General features: G+C 42.9%; 1 protein-coding gene across 1 annotated transcript in view; it reads left to right on the top strand.

Moving 5' to 3' along the window:
- The window catches only part of LOC125459021 (phosphatidylinositol 3,4,5-trisphosphate 5-phosphatase 2-like), a 182802-nt gene that overhangs the window by 70937 nt on the left and 94413 nt on the right, over positions 1-17452 (top strand). The window contains exon 3 of the mRNA XM_048544898.2: positions 7080-7143. Coding sequence (XP_048400855.1) covers positions 7080-7143 — 64 coding nt within the window. The remainder of the gene's footprint in view (positions 1-7079; positions 7144-17452) is intronic.

Raw genomic sequence — 17452 nt, 5'->3', positions numbered from 1 at the left:
CTCCTGTCCTCTGGTGTGACCTCCAATGCTGTATCAAAGACACTCATGAATGCACTCCTGCCTGTGTCAACTCCTCTTAATGCATGTCAACTCTTACAGAGTCATAGAGTCATACAGCGTGGAAGCAGACCCTTTGGTCCAACCAATCCATGCTGAACATAATCCCATACTATACTAGTCCCACCTGCCTGGTCCTGGCCCACATGTCTCCAAACCTTTCCTATTCCTGTACTTATCCAAATGTATTTTAAATGTTATAATTGTGCCCACATCCACCACTTCCTCAAAAAGTTCACTCCACATATGAACTGCCCCCTGTACAAAAAAAATGCCCCTCGTGTCTTTTTTAAATCTTTCTCCTCTCTCTTCAAAAACAGTCTTGAAATTTCCCATCTAAGGAAAAACGCTTCTACTATTCACCCTTTCTGTACTCCTCATGATTTTATGAACGTCTATAAGGTCAACTCTCAACCTCCTACGCTCTCGTGAAAAAACGTCCCAGCCAATCCAACATTTTTTTAAAACAATAAAACCCGAAAGTTGCACAAATGAAATGGACTTTGTGTTTGGATGGGACAGGCCAGCTTTGAAAATTGCAGGCTAGGCTTAATGGCAGCAGCCTTTCACCAAAGTCTCCTGGCTGCTGAGATGCACACACACTCCACAACTCAGCTACTGGTGGGTTGAAAGCCACTATCATTTAAATTAACAAGCAGCATGAAATATGCAAGTTGCCTTATTGATGTGAAAAGGCATGAGTTAATCATGCATTGTGATCCCCTTGCCTAATTATCAGCCTTATCCAATTGTTCCCCTTTAAAACTTTCACAGCCAATCGGTTGGAAATGAATGGAAAAGTAATGATAGATGAACAGTACTAGCAAGTATTAGTCCACTAAAAAATCTAGCCATTTGTGTTGAAGAACAGTTACACTGATTTGTGACAAATTGTAGGACAAATTGTCGCCGCTTTTAGCCTCGGCAACATTGACAGAAATGACCATCTCTCCCCAGTGAAGAGAACGGAGTGCCAGGAAAATGCTGGATTAACAGCATTAACAGAAAAAATTGTAACCATTTAGGACTGTTAATTTATTTTGTAAGGAGGCTTTCAACAATACGATCAATGAAACTGACACAACACTTGAAGGCCCAGAAAGGAATCAATCATGAGGTGTCACCAATTTACCTGTTTTGCTGTAACCTTGTGTCAGTCTTACTAAAGGTTAAAGTGCCAATGGGAAATTAAGCAGAAAATGATAAGGAATCCAAGGGCACAGTCACAAATGAAATGGAAGCATTTGGCAATGGAGTCGTCCCATTTACATTTGGTGTCTTTGTGATGATGCCTGTGACGTACCTAGCCAAAACAGCACACTGTGTTTGTGGGATGCGTATGTTAATTACTATCATCTAGAAGGGGTGTTCGGGGGTTCTGAAGCAAATCCACCTTCTGTAACACACTTAGGGGCCCACTAAATGAACTAAGGAGGCCTGCAGTATCTCGAAGTACACTTTGAGAAGCTCAACAAGGGAATATGGGAGGGTAGATCTGTCTGTGAAGTTGACATTTCCCAAATAGCCGCAAGGGTCGGGTGATACTAATTAGATGAGCAGGGGCAGTTTGCCAGTGCTCTCACGGTAGTTGGTACACTTCTATTTAATTAAACCCCAGTGGGACCTGTGAGCACACTGAGATGCCACTGAGTCCTGATTGCACAATCTGCCCCTAAGGTTAGGTTAGATAAGTTGGCAATGTCCATAAGAGGAGACATGTCACGTTCTATATCTGACAAAGTGAAATTTGGCTACAGCAGAAGTAGATTTTCGTACTGTTTACCTCGGCATCAGCAGAAAGTTAAAACAGTTACTGCTGATGCTTATAAGTTCCCTTCAAACTCATTTTAAAACTTTGTTGAAAGCTTTAACTACAGTAGCAAGTTTAACAAGATCATTAATGTTAAGTGAATTAGTAGGAGAAACTTGCATTAGTGGAAATCAGATAAAAAGGAGCTAATTAGTTTTCATAGTGCTTTCAAACCTGGACTCCATCCTGTCATTATTTCTTAGTAAAGCAACTTGCCGCCACATTTTTGAGCCATAAGTCTAATGGTATTGACAGAAGCCCTATGGTGTGGAGTCAAGCCATTCAGCCCATCATTTTACACTGGCCCTCCCAAGATCATCCCATCCAAACCAGTCCTTTCCTGTAACAGTGCATTTCCCATGGCTAATCCACCTAGCCTGCTCCCCTGGGCACCATTGCACAGCCAATTCCGCTAACGTGTGCATTTTTAGTCTGGGAGGAAACCTGAGAATCCGGTGGAAACCCAAGCAGACACAAGAAGCATGTGCAAATTCCACACAGACAGTCACCCAAGGGCAGCATCAAACCCATATCCCTCGCGCTATGAAGTAGCAGCAGTGCTCAGCATTGAGCCACTATGCCACTCACTTGCTGGACTCTTAATCCAAAGGCCCAGGTAATGTTCTGGGGACCTGGCTTCAAATCCCAGATGGCACATGGTGGGATTTGAATTCGATAAAGGGTCTGGAATTAAGAATCCAATGATGACCAGGAATCCATTGTCAATTGTTGAAAAAACCCACTTGTTCACTAATGTCTTTTAGGAAAGAAAACTGCTATCCTTACCTGGTCTGGCCTACATGTGACTCCAGACCCACAGCAATATGGTTGCCTCTTAACTGCCCTCTGGCAAAATAATAATGGGCAATAAATGCTGCCTGGCCAGTGACACTCTCAACCTGTGACTGATTTTATATTTAAATGTTCGAATAGACACATTATGTCCACCCATCTGAATTTTAACAATTTTTCATTCATACATTGAGACACTGTGCCAATGAGCAAATAAAACAATTATATTTTTATAAAGTACTGATACTCCCTCAAGAAACTCCCTGATGTAGGCATTTAGAATACAGAGAGGAGATTGTGTGTCATTTGTGATTGTCAGTCATGTTTGAGTCAGAAAGGCAATGTTACCATCTTTTGTTCCACTTTGGACTTTGAAAGTAATGATAGCTTATTTTGGAGTCACATGTGCTGACTGATTTTGTGGCTGCACTTGAGGCCGTTGAAAAACTGCTGTGAAAATTTAATTTCTCATGTAACTTCCTGACTCAAGTTGCAAATTGTGAGACTGATTCAAGTTTCTGGATGTTTATGAATAAGTTGAAAAATACAGAGATTCTTTTGCACTTTCTACTGAAATTCATTTTGTTTGGTACTTTGGTACAATTTTTTTTTGTTCGTTAACAAATATTTAATAAACCTCCTTCATTTCTCCCAGTGGAAGGGATTAGCGGAGGACAGTGCATACCAGAGACACAGAGGCTGCGCAGCACACTTTTTTTCCATCTATTAATTTTAAACAACTGTAACTGCAACTTCCTGCACCAAACATCAAGCACCATGTGCTACACTCTGCGCCAAATATGGAACAGACCCTACACATTTTTAGACTGCTCAGTGTAAAATTAGATAATTCAGTTTATCATGTGTTATTGGAGAAAAGGCAGGAAAGCAGAATTAAGGACATTTGGATCAACTGTGATTGCATTGGATGGTGGAGCTATTTGATGAACCGAATAGCCTATCTCTCCAACTACGCCTTATGGTCTTAGGCGAAAATGTTGATGGCATATGGGCACATTACTGCTACATTATGTTGCACATGTTGTTGGTTTTCAGCAGGTGCCAGTCTTCCTTTGCCCTCAACCCACATCAATAATCAAACATATTTCATTGCCTGTAAAAAGATGTGCTGAATTTCTGAAAGAAGTTCATCCACTTCACCAACAACTTCCACCCCAACCTCAACTTCACCTGGTCTATCTCTAACACATTCCTCATCTTCCTGGACTTCTCTATCTCCATCTCAGGCAACCACCTAGAAACCGACATCCATTTCAAGCCCACTGATTCCCACAGCTACCAAGAATACACCTCCTCCCACCCACCTTCCTGTGAAAAGGCCATCCCTGTTCCCAATTCCTTTGCCTCCACTGCATCTGCTCCTAGGATGAGGCATTCCACTCCCGTACATCTCAGATGTCCTCATTTTTCAAGGACTTCCCCCCGCAGTGGTCAAGAATGCCCTTGACCGTGTCTCCCGCATTTCCCACAACTCATCCCTCAGACCCCGACCCCACAATAAACACCAAAAGAGAATCCCCCTCATCCTCACATACCACCCGACCAACCTTTGGATCCAACGCATCATCCTCCGTCACTTCCGCCATCTACAATCCGACCCCACCAACAAAGACATTTTTCCATCCCCAGCCTTGTCTGCTTTCTGGAGAGACCACTCTCTCCGTGACTCCCTTGTCTGCTCCACACTTCCATCCAACCCCACCACACCCGGCACCTTCCCCTGCAACCTCAGGAAATGCTACACTTGCCCACACACCTCCTCCCTCACCCCATCCCAGGCCCCAAAAGACTTTCCACATCAAGCAGATGTTCACCTGCACATCTGCCAATGTGGTATACTGCATCTGCTGTACCTGTTGTGACCTCCTTTACATTGGGGAAACCAAGCGGAGGCTTGGGGACCGCTTTGCAGAACACCTCGGCTCGGTTTGCTATAAACGACTGCACCTCCCAATCACGAACCATTTCCACTCCCCCTCTCATTCCGTAGACGTCATGTCCATCCTGGGCCTCCTGCACTGCCATAATGATGCCATCCGAAGGTTGCAGGAACAGCAACTCGTATTCCGCTTGGGAACCCATCAGCCCAATGGCATCAATGTGGATTTCACCTGCTTCAAAATCCCCCCTCCCCTCACTGCATCGCAAAACCAGCCCAGCTCGTCCCCGCCTCCTTAACCTGTTCTTCCTCTCGCCTATCCCCTCCTCCCACCTCAAGCCACACCTCCATTTCCTTCCTACTATCCTCATCCCACCCCCTTGACCTGTCCATTCTCACCTCTACTGGCTCCAACCCCGCCTCTTTAACTTGTCTGTCTCCTCTCCACCTATCTTCCCCTCTATCCATCTTCGATCACCTCCCCCTCTCTCCCTATTTATTTCAGAACCCTCTCCCCATCCCCTTTTTCTGATGAAGGATCTAGGCCTGAAACGTCAGTCTTTGTGCTCCTAAGATGCTGCTTGGCCTGCTGTGTTCACCCAGCTCCACACTATATTATCTCGGATTCTGCAGCATCTGCAGCTCCCATTATCTCTTATATAAAGTCAAGACTGTCTTTCTTTCTCAAAAGGTAGGCATAATCTGGAACCAGATTGCACAGTGGTCCTGTTGTGTACAGCACAATGCAGAGGTAGCAACTGGGGAAAAAAGACGAAAAATAAATTCAAAGAAGTTTCCTTCCCATCATCTGAAAAAAAAATATGAAATGAAAGCTTCACTGATGCAGACTGATATTTAACCAAAACAAGCATTTGTTCTGATTATCAGAGTGGTTTTCTCTTATTTTTGTATGTGGCTGAGACTGTATCTCTACTTTCGAGAGAATGCGTCATTTACCCAAAATAGCTGTACTATCATTTCAGGAGACACATATTATTTTCAATGAGAAATAGGAAAAACACACACAACTCGGCAAAAAAATACATTAATTAACATTAGAAAATGGATTGCAATTGAGTAATCCAGCAGACAACATAACAGAAAGATCTTGGCCAACAGAAATATAGTTGAAATAACAAAGTGTGGAGCTGGATGAACACAGCAGGCCAAGCAGCGTCTTAGGAGCACAAAAGCTGACATTTTGGGCCTTAGGCCCGAAATGTCAGCTTTTGTGCTCCTAAGACGCTGCTTGGCCTGCTGTGTTCATCCAGCTCCACACTTTGTTATCTCGGATTCTCCAGCATCTGCAGTTCCCATTATCTCTGATCAGAAATATAGTTTATTTTTGTAGGGTTGGATGACGATGTAACAATTTTCACAAGTCCTTTGTTTATTTGAACCAGCTTATTAACAATTCCATAAGCAGTAGTGTTGTGTGTCATAATTGGTTGATATTCCGATCACATCCTTCAGAACTCAAGCTTAACAACCAATATATGACAGATGCTGGAACCTGTAACATGAACAGGAAATTGAGAAAATGCTCAGCAAGTCAGGCAGTATCTGTGGAGAGAAGAATAGTTATGTTTCAGGTCAATTTTCTGTTTAATTTCAGAAAGATTACAACTGTTCCCTTATGAGAACAACACATATACTGGGATAATGGCATTAATCCTATCTGCCACCACAGTTTGAAATGATGTAAAGCACATTCAAGGAAGATGCAGCATCTGTTCTTTGAACTTTATATCTCTCGAGATAGCTCTTGAGTGAGATTTCTCAATGGAATAATGTCAGATATGACAGAAATTGAGGCAGATTGGGAAAGTGTGCCCATTGTGCAAAGATTACTGATTGATATAATTAAAGTAAGCATTGTAGAATATTTCAAGAAGAAATGACCATTGGTATTCAGGCATGGTATTCAGATATGATTAAGGACTGAAGCGTGGGCTCTGGTCCAACTGTGTAAAATGAAAGCAAACAATGGATTCTCTTGAAGCCAGAGTAATTGAAGTCAGAAGGTGCATTGAAATGAAATGGATCATTGTCTCACTTTAGGTCTTAGATTTAATATAATTGATCAAGATACATTTAGTTTTGGAGACGGGATGATGCAAATACAGTTCAAATCCGATCTCAGTGGAGCACTATACTCACAGCAGTTATCTTTTCAGTCACTATTATTTACCAGTCACTTTTCAGCAAACTTCTACTATAATTCCATGTCTGAACATAAATATGTTAGCAGAACCGCAAATTTGTTCCACTTGACCTCTACAAAAGAGAAGATGCAAGGTTGAAAGAGAGGAAGGCAAATGAAAAGGAAACTTACATGGAGAAGATGAAGAGGAGCAGAGATAAGACATTTTGATGTCTGGTGATTGAGTTCAAATTCATAGCTCAAAGTTGAAAGGATTACATCTCCCGTCTCTTTCACATGCTGATCCTTTTTCAATATGTCAGTGTTACCTTTCATCACAGCTAATGCAGAGTAACATGTCTGTTCTTCCCATACAGGTATCTAAAACAAGTTTACACGTATAGGATCCTGCAAGATGAGGATGGGTTTTTGGCTGTGCAGGTAAGCTAAATGTCATAGTACATTCAAAATAACATACTTTATTTTCTGAGCAGGAAAGCTGACGTTTCGGGCCTAGACCCTTCATCAGAAGGGTCATCAGAAACGTCAGCTTTCCTGCTGCTCTGATGCTGCTTGGCCTGCTGTGTTCATCCAGCTCCACACCTGGTTGTCTCAGATTCTCCAACGTCGGCAGTTCCTACTGTCTCTGCCTTGATTTGTCTTCAGTGGTGTTGAATTGTTAAATACCCAATAGTGGCGCACTTTTATATCCGCAGTACTTATGTGACCTGTCCAGTTAAGCTTATGATCAATGGTGATGGTGGGGAAGACATCAGTGATGGTAACTCTGCTGAAAGTCAAAGTGAAGTGGCTTGACCCACTCTTCTTAGAGATGGTTATTCATGTTTCACATGATGTTTTGTACTTCTCATCCAAGCAAGAATGATGTCAATGTTGTGGTTCTTTGTTTGTTTAACACAAACTTATCAGTCTCATGTCAGGACTGGTAAGCCAAACCTAGATTTTGTGTGTGTGGAGCTATTTTAAAGGACTGTTCAGCAGATAGGCTCATAACAAAGGTTCAGTTGCTATTTTTAATAGAAATATCAACTATACTCCCTTAGACAACATGCAGCAAGAAAGTCTACGCAGTGGCTTAGAGTCACATATTGTACATCCTTGTTACTTGCTTGTTATCATATTCTCTTAAAGTGAGAAAACAACTCATGTCTTTTTGCAAGTGGGCACACACATTTATATATGTATGTGTTTGTATGCAATGACAGGTATTAAAAACCAGAATTTTTCTAGTACATAAATAAATGACGTTGGATATATTTGGATGGCAACAAATTAGTTTCTTGCAAATAAGAGATGCGGATTATTAGATCAGTGATCATCTTAACCAGGAAGTTTTATTAGAATGAATATTATTGCTTGATTACAACATCTACTTCACACACATGATTGTAATAATTTACATTTAGATATAGCTTTTACAAGTATGCCATGCTGACCAGAAGCCCATATTTCATCAGAATGGACTTCACTAGAATTCGCTCAGCATGGTGTCGAACAGTCTTAAATTTCTCTTGCAAAATGGTGAAATATGTAGCACAGAATGAGGTCATTCATCCTACCATGCCTTTGCCAGCTGTTTGAAAGTATTATTTGATTTTGAAATTCTGACATTAATCCCACTGAGCTGCTTTTTGACCAAAGCCCTTTATTTGGATTTTAAGGTTTATATCCACTTTCATTTTAAAAGTTGTTGGTTCTGTTGCCTGATTCCCTGCCTGTCCTAAAATGAATTTTGCTTCTCTGTGGCTATGCTAAGTGCAGTGCCTTTGGCATGGAAGTCTTTTACGAGGTGGTAAGCAACAAAAGTCCCTGCATACATCCCATATGTGACTTCTCCGTTAAAGTATTACACCAGTTATTGTTTAGAGCATTTTGAAAACCTGTTTCATGTATGGAGATATGTAGTTTACCCTCAAATTGTCTTGTTCAGCAACACTTCAGAAATTCTGAAGAAGGGTCCAGACCTGAAATGTCAGCTTTCCTGCTCCTCTGATGCTGCTTGTCTGCTTCATCCAGCTCTATACCTTGTTATCTCAGATTTTCCAGCATTGGCTGTTCCTACTATCTCTGTAACTACTGAACCAACTTGCTGCCGCAGTTGAATAATTGAAATATCTTCACATAGGCTTGCACTTGTATCTGAGGCTGGAATTGAACATTTCACTTGAAACTGCAGCTGATATCTAGTTGCTTTGCATTACCTTCTATGCATGATGAGAGTAAGTTGCACTGGGAATCAAATTTTCCTTGCATGGTGAAGAAAAATAGCAATAACAAATAAGCAGCCTAATGGGTACCCTCTCTGTTTTACTTACATCAGGAAAATAAAGTTGAAAGGAATGAAAGGCAGACTTATGATTCCCTTTCACATGTTTTTCAACTTCCAACATTATGTGATTTTGCTGTGTTTGGTATGTCCTAAAGGAACTATACTATCATCTGTAGGAACTCAGTAATAATGTAATAGAATTGGATAGACAACTATTTGAAGATAAAGCAAACATGGGCAACTATTATGATTCCCTGCTCAAGGCAAGAAAAAGGTATATATAAATATTCAAAATCCTCAAGACAATTGGCAAATCGAGAGCAAACCATGAGTCTGAGATCGCTCTGAGATCTAGGACAGGCTATGTAGATTGAAGCTTTGAATCCAGAATGCACAAGGATGGTTTTGAGTAAGTGATAATGGGAACTGCAGATGCTGGAAAATCCAAGATAACAAAGCGTGGAGCTGGATGAACACAGCAGGCCAAGCAGCATCTCAGGAGCACAAAAGCTGACGTTTCAGGCCTAGACCCTTCATCAGAGAGGGGGATGGGGAGAGGGAACTGGAATAAATAGGGAGAGAGGGGGAGGCGAACCGAAGGTAGATAGAGGAGAAGATAGGTGGAGAGGAGCGTATAGGTGGGGAGGTGATAAGTCAGTCCGGGGAGGATGGACAGGTCAAGGAGGCGGAATGAGGTTGGTAGGTGGGAAATGGAGGTGCAGCTTGAAGTGGGAGGAGGGGATAGGTGAGAGGAAGAACAGGATAGGGAGGCGGGGATGAGCTGGGCTGGTTTTGTGATGCTGTGGGGGAGGGGGAGATTTTGAAGCCAGTGAAGTCCACATTGATACCACTGGGCTGCAGGGTTCCCAAGCGGATTATGAGTTGCTGTTCCTGCAACCTTCAGGTGGCATCATTGTGGGACTGCAGGAGGCCCATGATGGACATGTCGCCTAAGGAATGGTCGGGGGAGTTAAAATGGTTCGCGACTGGGAGGCGCAGTTGTTTATTGCAAACCAAGCGGAGGTGTTCCATAAAACGGTCCCCAAACTTCCGCTTGGTTTCCCCAATGTAGATTGTATCCACTGTACACTTCCGCTTGGTTTCCCCAATGTAGATTGTATCCACTGTACACGGTGTGGCTTCCTCTACATTGGGGAAACCAAGCGGAGGTTTGAGGACCGCTTTGCAGAACACCTCCACTCGGTTCGCAATAAACAACTGCACCTCCCAGTCGCGAACCATTTCAACTCCCCCTCCCTTTCCTTAGACGACATGTCCATCATGGGCCTCCTGCAGTGCCATAATGATGCCACCCGAAGGTTGCAGGAACAGCAACTCATATTCCGCTTGGGAACCCTTCAGCCCAATGGTATCAATGTGGACTTCACAAACTCCAAAATCTCCTCCTCCCCTGCTGCATCCCAAAACCAGCCCAGTTCGTCCCTTCCCCCCACTGCATCACAAAACCAGCCCTGCCTGTCTCCGCCTCCCTACACTGTTCTTCCTTTCACCTATCCCCTCAGTTGACGAGCAGAAAAATCAAATCCCAATCCCTGTTAAAAAAAGGTGTGAGCCTAGATGTCAAGACGCCTCTGGCCTGTGTTCAGCTGTTATGCTGTCACAGTCTGGATCTGGGTGGATGCTCATTGGCTAGTTTCACATATAATGAATGGACAGAACATCACCAGGTTGCCAGCCTTCCCAACAATAAATGCAGCCCTTTCAAGAGGGAGAGGACATTTACTTTCGGTTTTCTTCTGCTTTCAAACCAATTAGTCTCTTTTCTGTACTAATTGACCAAGAAATTTCAGAACACAACAATCCAACCATTTCCACTCCCCCTCCCATTCTCTAGATGACATGTCCATCATGGGCCTCCTGCACTGCCACAATGATGCCACCCGAAGGTTGCAGGAACAGCAACTCATATTCCGCCTGGGAACCCTGCAGCCATATGGTATCAATGTGGACTTCACCAGTTTCAAAATCTCCCCTTCCCCTACTGCATCCCTAAACCAGCCCAGTTCGTCCCCTCCCCCCACTGCACCACACAACCAGCCCAGCTCTTCCCCCCTCACCCACTGCATCCCAAAACCAGTCCAACCTGTCTCTGCCTCCCTAACCGGTTCTTCCTCTCACCCATCCCTTCCTCCCTCCCCAAGCCGCACCCCCAGCTACCTACTAACCTCATCCCACCTCCTTGACCTGTCCGTCTTCCCTGGACTGACCTATCCCCTCCCTACCTCCCCACCTACACTCTCTCCACCTATCTTCTTTACTCTCCATCTTCGGTCCGCCTCCCCCTCTCTCCCTATTTATTCCAGTTCCCTCTCCCCATCCCCCTCTCTGATGAAGGGTCTAGGCCCGAAACGTCAGCTTTTGTGCTCCTGAGATGCTGCTTGGCCTGCTGTGTTCATCCAGCCTCACATTTTATTATCTTGGAATTCTCCAGCATCTGCAGTTCCCATTATCTCTGAATCCAACCCTTCTTTTGGTTTTTAAGGCTTTAGCTTGTTTTGGGCTTTTTCTTAAACTACAGAAATGCTTAGTCGCCACAGTATTCAATCCACTCCCATCCCAGTCACGATGACACTGTCTTTGCTACAGTTTGCCAGTGGACAGATGACAGACGGAGTAAATTCAACACTGCATTAATTTTCAGAAACTCACTTATTTTGAATTAGACGACATTTCCGTCCCCAGAAAATACATATAACCAGCTGCTGTATTATTTAGTTCAGATTCATTTTTGAATATGGATCAAATGTAAAACCGCATGGTATTCATTATATATCAGCATTAACATTTATAAGCAGTAGTGGCTTATAGCGCCTGATATCTGGTCTGATTAAAACAAAAGATTATACACTGAGTAGACTTTCTCTCCTGCACACTCAAGCAACTTTGTATCAAGTGCAGCATTCTGTAGAAGCAGAGTAACACTTCTCCCTCCTATGACCAAATGCTGCCAATACTTAGCTACTAAGTAAATCTTCCTGTACTGTAACAATACATCTCGACTCCTACTTCAGTATGGCGTGACCTACTAAATCAGATTCTTGTTTCTTTCTGTCTTACATCTCCTAGCAGTTTCACTTGTGGTTTCTTTGAATGTGACTGCCAATTTAAAAGGTTTCATCGCCCCTACCCATGGCTTCTACTGTTTACAGAAACACAACAGGCAGGAGAAGGCAAGACCATTTCACTATGCCACTCCCGGTCTGATTCAAAATCTGATCTTGGCTGAAGTGCAAAAGAATAAAAGCTCTAACTCCTTGCTGTTTCTTTCCATTAAAAAGTACATGTCTCCATCTGAATTTCTTTTAGTGTCTAATCTCCAATGCCTGCCTTTGTCATGAACATTCCTGAGCACAGCTCTGCCTTTTCGATGCTAACAGTGCCGCCATTTTGACAGACGCATATCTTACCAAAATATTAAGGGTTGTTTTTACACAGCCAAATGTTGATGTGCCCACAGAGCCTGACCTGTTTCCTCTCAGATCAAACGGGGAACTACAACAGAACCACTTTGCCACTTACTGACTTTATTGAAGATTCATAAAATTAAGTGCTAATTTTTACTTGAAGGCAGCTGCTGCAGAAATTATGGCTTGCTCCATTGTCCGGGTAAAAATATGTGATGTTATAAATTAGTAACTGTCACTATTTTAAGGAAAGCTTCAAATTTTACAGCCCAAAGGAAACTGCAATTTCAGGCCTCCTTCTCTTTGGACGGAGGGCTGATGTCACCCATTAGGTTTTATTGTGATTACAGTGAGTCCAGCCATGTCAGGCAATGCATATTCTGCCAATGTATGTTGTGACTCAGTTTCAAGGAAAGTCTAAAACTGGAACAACAATCAAAGGCATGGAACTGTGGCCGGTGGCGTTGTATAATGATTTTCTAGTTGAAGCTATTGACGAACAATATTTTATCCTTACATTCCGCTGCATATTGACGATTGTTTTGAAATTCTTAATGGGGTCAGGCAATGTAAACTTTGTTGGGAATGAGATGAGAAGGGTGGAGAAAGCAGCTTTGAGGAGATTTTGAAAGGAGGGAGAGAGGTAATGAGGCCATTTTCACAGGATTACAGTATTGCTATAAGGGAGAAGGAGGCCACTCAACGTATTATGCCTGCACGGGTTTTCTAAATGCGCACTTCATCCAGCCATGTTCCTATAATCTTGCATGATTTTCTATTCGATCGTAACCCCTGTTGAATGCTTCAGATGAAGCTGCATCCTATAGCTTTTCAGCAAGTACATCTCAAATTTTAATCAATTGCTTTTTGCCAATGTTCTCCTCATGTCATGTTCGCTCCTTTTTCCAGTTATTTTAAGTCTGTATTTTTAAGTCTGTCCTACCGTTCTGTCCAGACTCCTCATGATTTTGAACGCATCTATCAAATTTCTTCTCAGCCTCCTCTTCACCAAGGCCAATGCCTACAATTTATCTTCATAACTGAAGTTCCTCACACTTGGAATCTTTCTCATTGATCTGGTCTCCATGCTCTCCAATATCTCTACATCTTTCCTGAAGTGTAGTGGCCACAACCGATATAACGCTCTAACAGAGATTGAACTGATGTCTCCCGTGAGTTGATTAATTGTCTACCAGTATTCACGACTAAATATGGCAGTACAGCAGAGCTTAGATCTGATCTATTAGTTATGGAATTGTCACTCTCTCACTTGTTGCTTAAGCGATGTGGCACACATTTTAGTCCTGCTTGGTAGCAACAGCAGGTTGACACCTCATTTTTAGATATGCCTGATGCTGTTCCTGATGTGCCCTCCTGTACTCTTCATTGAACCAGTGTCAATCCACTGCCTTGATGCTGATAGTAGAGAACATATGCTGGGCAATGACGTTATACTTTGTGGTTGAGTACATTCTCATTGCCACCGATGGCACACAGCTCCTCATTGATGTCCACTCTTGAGGTGATAGATCTGTTCAAAATCTGATCCATTTAACATGATGATAGTGCCACACAACCTGATGGAGGGTGTCTTCAATGTCAAGACAGAACTGTGTCTTCACAAAGACTGTGTCATAGCCACTCCATCCATCCGATGACATATTTTGACAATTTTTAACATTGTTTCAGGTTGTGGCCATGCTTATTTTGTGGTTTAAGTTTTTACAACACTAAATTCATTCCTGATATTCAAAAACATTTACGACTATAATATTAATTTCACTCACTTCAGTACAGTGTGTTACTTGAAAATCTGAAAATAAAATTGATTTATGTATTGTATCTTTTAGCACCCTAAAAAGCAATCACTTTTTTTTTGAATTTGTGTGATATGTGCATAGTTGGCTGGGCCATTATTGGTGAGGCCGATGGGTTTTTCCAACAATCAACAATGGTTTTATCATCTTCGTTTGACTCTTAATTCCAGATTTTTATAAAATTCAAATTCCACCATCTGCTGTGGTGGGATTCAAATCCAGGTCCCTGAGAACATGACTTGGTTCTCTGGATTAATAGTCCAACAATAATACCAGTAAGGCCAGCACCTCCCTCTTAAATTCCTGTTTATTTTATTTTCTTTCCTTTTATTTTGACAGAGCATTAATGGAGGCAGACTGTTAAACTCTCAGCTTTTCCTGTTCCACACATGAAGTGATGATTGCCATTTTCCCAGAGAACCATAGACAGATGACTTGTGGTGAATTTAACTTGGGAGTCACCGAGCTTTCAGTGAAATTGAGAAATTGGGGGCTTCTTGGTGGCGTCAGCTAGTGTTGAGTTGAGCCCTCGCTGTTGGCATGACTGTGCATGGCAAAACCAGCAGTCTACTCAACTGACCTCTGCAGATAGCTGATGGGTGGCTATTAACAGAAGGAAAGGGTTAACGATTCGGTAGTATCTTATCACATCCTTGGGACATTTCTTGAGGTTTCATCAGCAAAGAATTACTCTTAAAGTTTAACGATTATTAACATCAAGTCAATGTGGCAGCCATTTGGGCACAGCAAGCTTCCACAAATGAGGTGACTGAATAGAAAACCCTTTCTTGTTGTTGTAGGTGATTGTGACAGGTTATTGACCAGGACCCACCATGGTAGGAGATGGATTTAAATGTGGTCAATAAATCTGGATGAGAAAACTGGCATCAAGGCTGATGACCATGGATTGTTGTAAAAACCCCATCAATCCCTGCACATCTGCATTCCGCATGAGGATGACTTAAAACCCCTCCATCGTCACGCTCATTCACTTGGCAGAATTGGCCCTCATGCTAAACAATTTTTTGTTCCATTTCTCCCATTTCCTACAAACTAAAGGGGTGGCTATGAGAACCTGCATGGGCCTGAGCTATGCCTGCCTCTTTGTAGGATTCATGGAACAATCCCTCTTCAAAAACTATACCAGCATCATCCCCCGCCTCTTTGATGATTGTATCGGTGTTGCCTTGTTCTCCCATGAAGAGCTTTAACAGTTCATCAACTTTGCCAACACTTTCCAACACACCCTCAAATTCACCTGGAGCATTCCTTACACTTTCCTCCCCTTCCTGGATTTCTTTGTCTCCATGTCTGGGAACTGAGTCATCGCTAACATCCATTTCAAACCAAGACAACAAAATGTGAGGCTGGATGAACACAGCAGGCCAAGCAGCATCTCAGGAGCACAAAAGCTGACGTTTCGGGCCTAGACCCTTCATCAGAGAGTCTAGGCCCAAAACGTCAGCTTTTGTGCTCCTGAGATGCTGCTTGGCCTGCTGTGTTCATTCAGCCTCACATTTTGTTGTCTTGGATTCTCCAGCATCTGCAGTTCCCATTATCTCCATTTCAAACCAACTGTCTCCCACAATTACCTTGACTACACCTCCTCTCACCCACCCTCCTGCAAAATTTCTATCCCATACTCAATTCCTCTGCCTCTGCTGTTCTCAGGATGAGGAGTTCTACTCTAGGACTTCCTGGATATCCTCCTAGTTTACAGACCATACTTTCCCCTCCTCTGCTATTAACGATGCCCTCAACCGCATCGCACACATTTCCTAAGCTTCTGCCCTCAAACCGTCCCCCTCCCAACAACAATAAGGATAGACTCCCCTTAATCCTCACATACCACACCCCTCCAACGTCTGAATACAATGCATCATCCTCTGACATTTCTGACACCTACAATCAGACCTTATCCTATACCTCCCCTCTCATTTCCACCCAAGGCCCCAAACAATCCTTCCAACTCCAGCAGAGATTCACCTGCACGGCATCTAACCTCAGCAACTGTATGTGTTGCTCCAAATTTGGTGTCTTCAGTGTCAATGCCATTCACTTTAACTCCTCCTCTCACTCCCCTGGTGACATGTCCATCCTTGGCCTCCTCCACTGTCAGAGTGAGGCCAAATGTAAACTGGAACAGCAACACCTCATATTTTGCCTTGGGAACTTAAAGCCCAATGGCCTGAATATTGACTTCACCAGCTTCAAAATCTCTCCTCCCCCACTATGCCCATCTTCGTGCTCGCCTATCCACTCCACCCTTCCCACTGACCAATCACAATAACCCCCTAAATGTTTCACCAGTCTCAAAATCTCTCCACCCCCAACCTGCCCACCTTCCTAGTCACCTGTCTGCTCCACCCTTCCCACTGACCAACCACAATAACCCCCGACATGCATCCACTTATCTCCATCTCCGTTAAACTCTGCACAGTCCCACCACCTTCCCTCTACTTATTTCCCAGCTCTACCAACCTCCCAGGTTTCAGCCCGAAATGTTGACTTTCCTGCTCCTTGGATGCTGTCTGACCTGCTGTGCTTTTCCAGCTGCACATTTATTGACGCCAGCTTCCAGCATCTGCAGTCTTTACTGTCGCCATTTCATTCATTAATGCCCTTGAGGAAGGGAAATCTGCTTTCCTTATCAGCTCTGGCTTCCATGGGGTTCCTACCTCAAAGAAATGTGGTTAACTCTAAATTGTTCTTTGAGATGGCTGAGCAAGCCACTCAGCTGTCAAAAACATACCTCGCCACGACTTTATTAATGTCAATTCAGAATGGGCAATGAATGCTGGCCTAACCACTGACGTCAGTATTCTCGGGCTGTCAATAGAAAAATATGTAAATGGTAAACAGTGGATTGTTGCGATTTACTTTTGTTTCTTATTTCCTGGCTTTTTGTGCAGAATAGATTTGCTCTGTGAAATGCATGGTTGCACTTAAAAGTAATTGCAAAAACTTAAAACTAGGTCAAACATCTTTTCACTGTTCACAAGAGCAATAAAGTTAACATTGTGGTTTGGGACAATTTTTCTCCTGATTTGGCAAGTTGAAACATGGTCAGGGTCTTTATTTTACGTCTCTGGTGCAGTATTTTGTTTTTTTTCAAACTGCAGTATTTTGTTGCAATGATATTTTTAGTTGAAGATAATTGTATTTCACCGTGTTGCTGCAATTTAGGGTTAACAGTTTGTCAAAGTGCTGTGCCATTT

Source organism: Stegostoma tigrinum, chromosome 15, assembly GCF_030684315.1.
Source record: "Stegostoma tigrinum isolate sSteTig4 chromosome 15, sSteTig4.hap1, whole genome shotgun sequence".
Classification (NCBI taxonomy): domain Eukaryota; kingdom Metazoa; phylum Chordata; class Chondrichthyes; order Orectolobiformes; family Stegostomatidae; genus Stegostoma; species Stegostoma tigrinum.
This window is presented reverse-complemented; position numbering and strand designations above follow the sequence as displayed.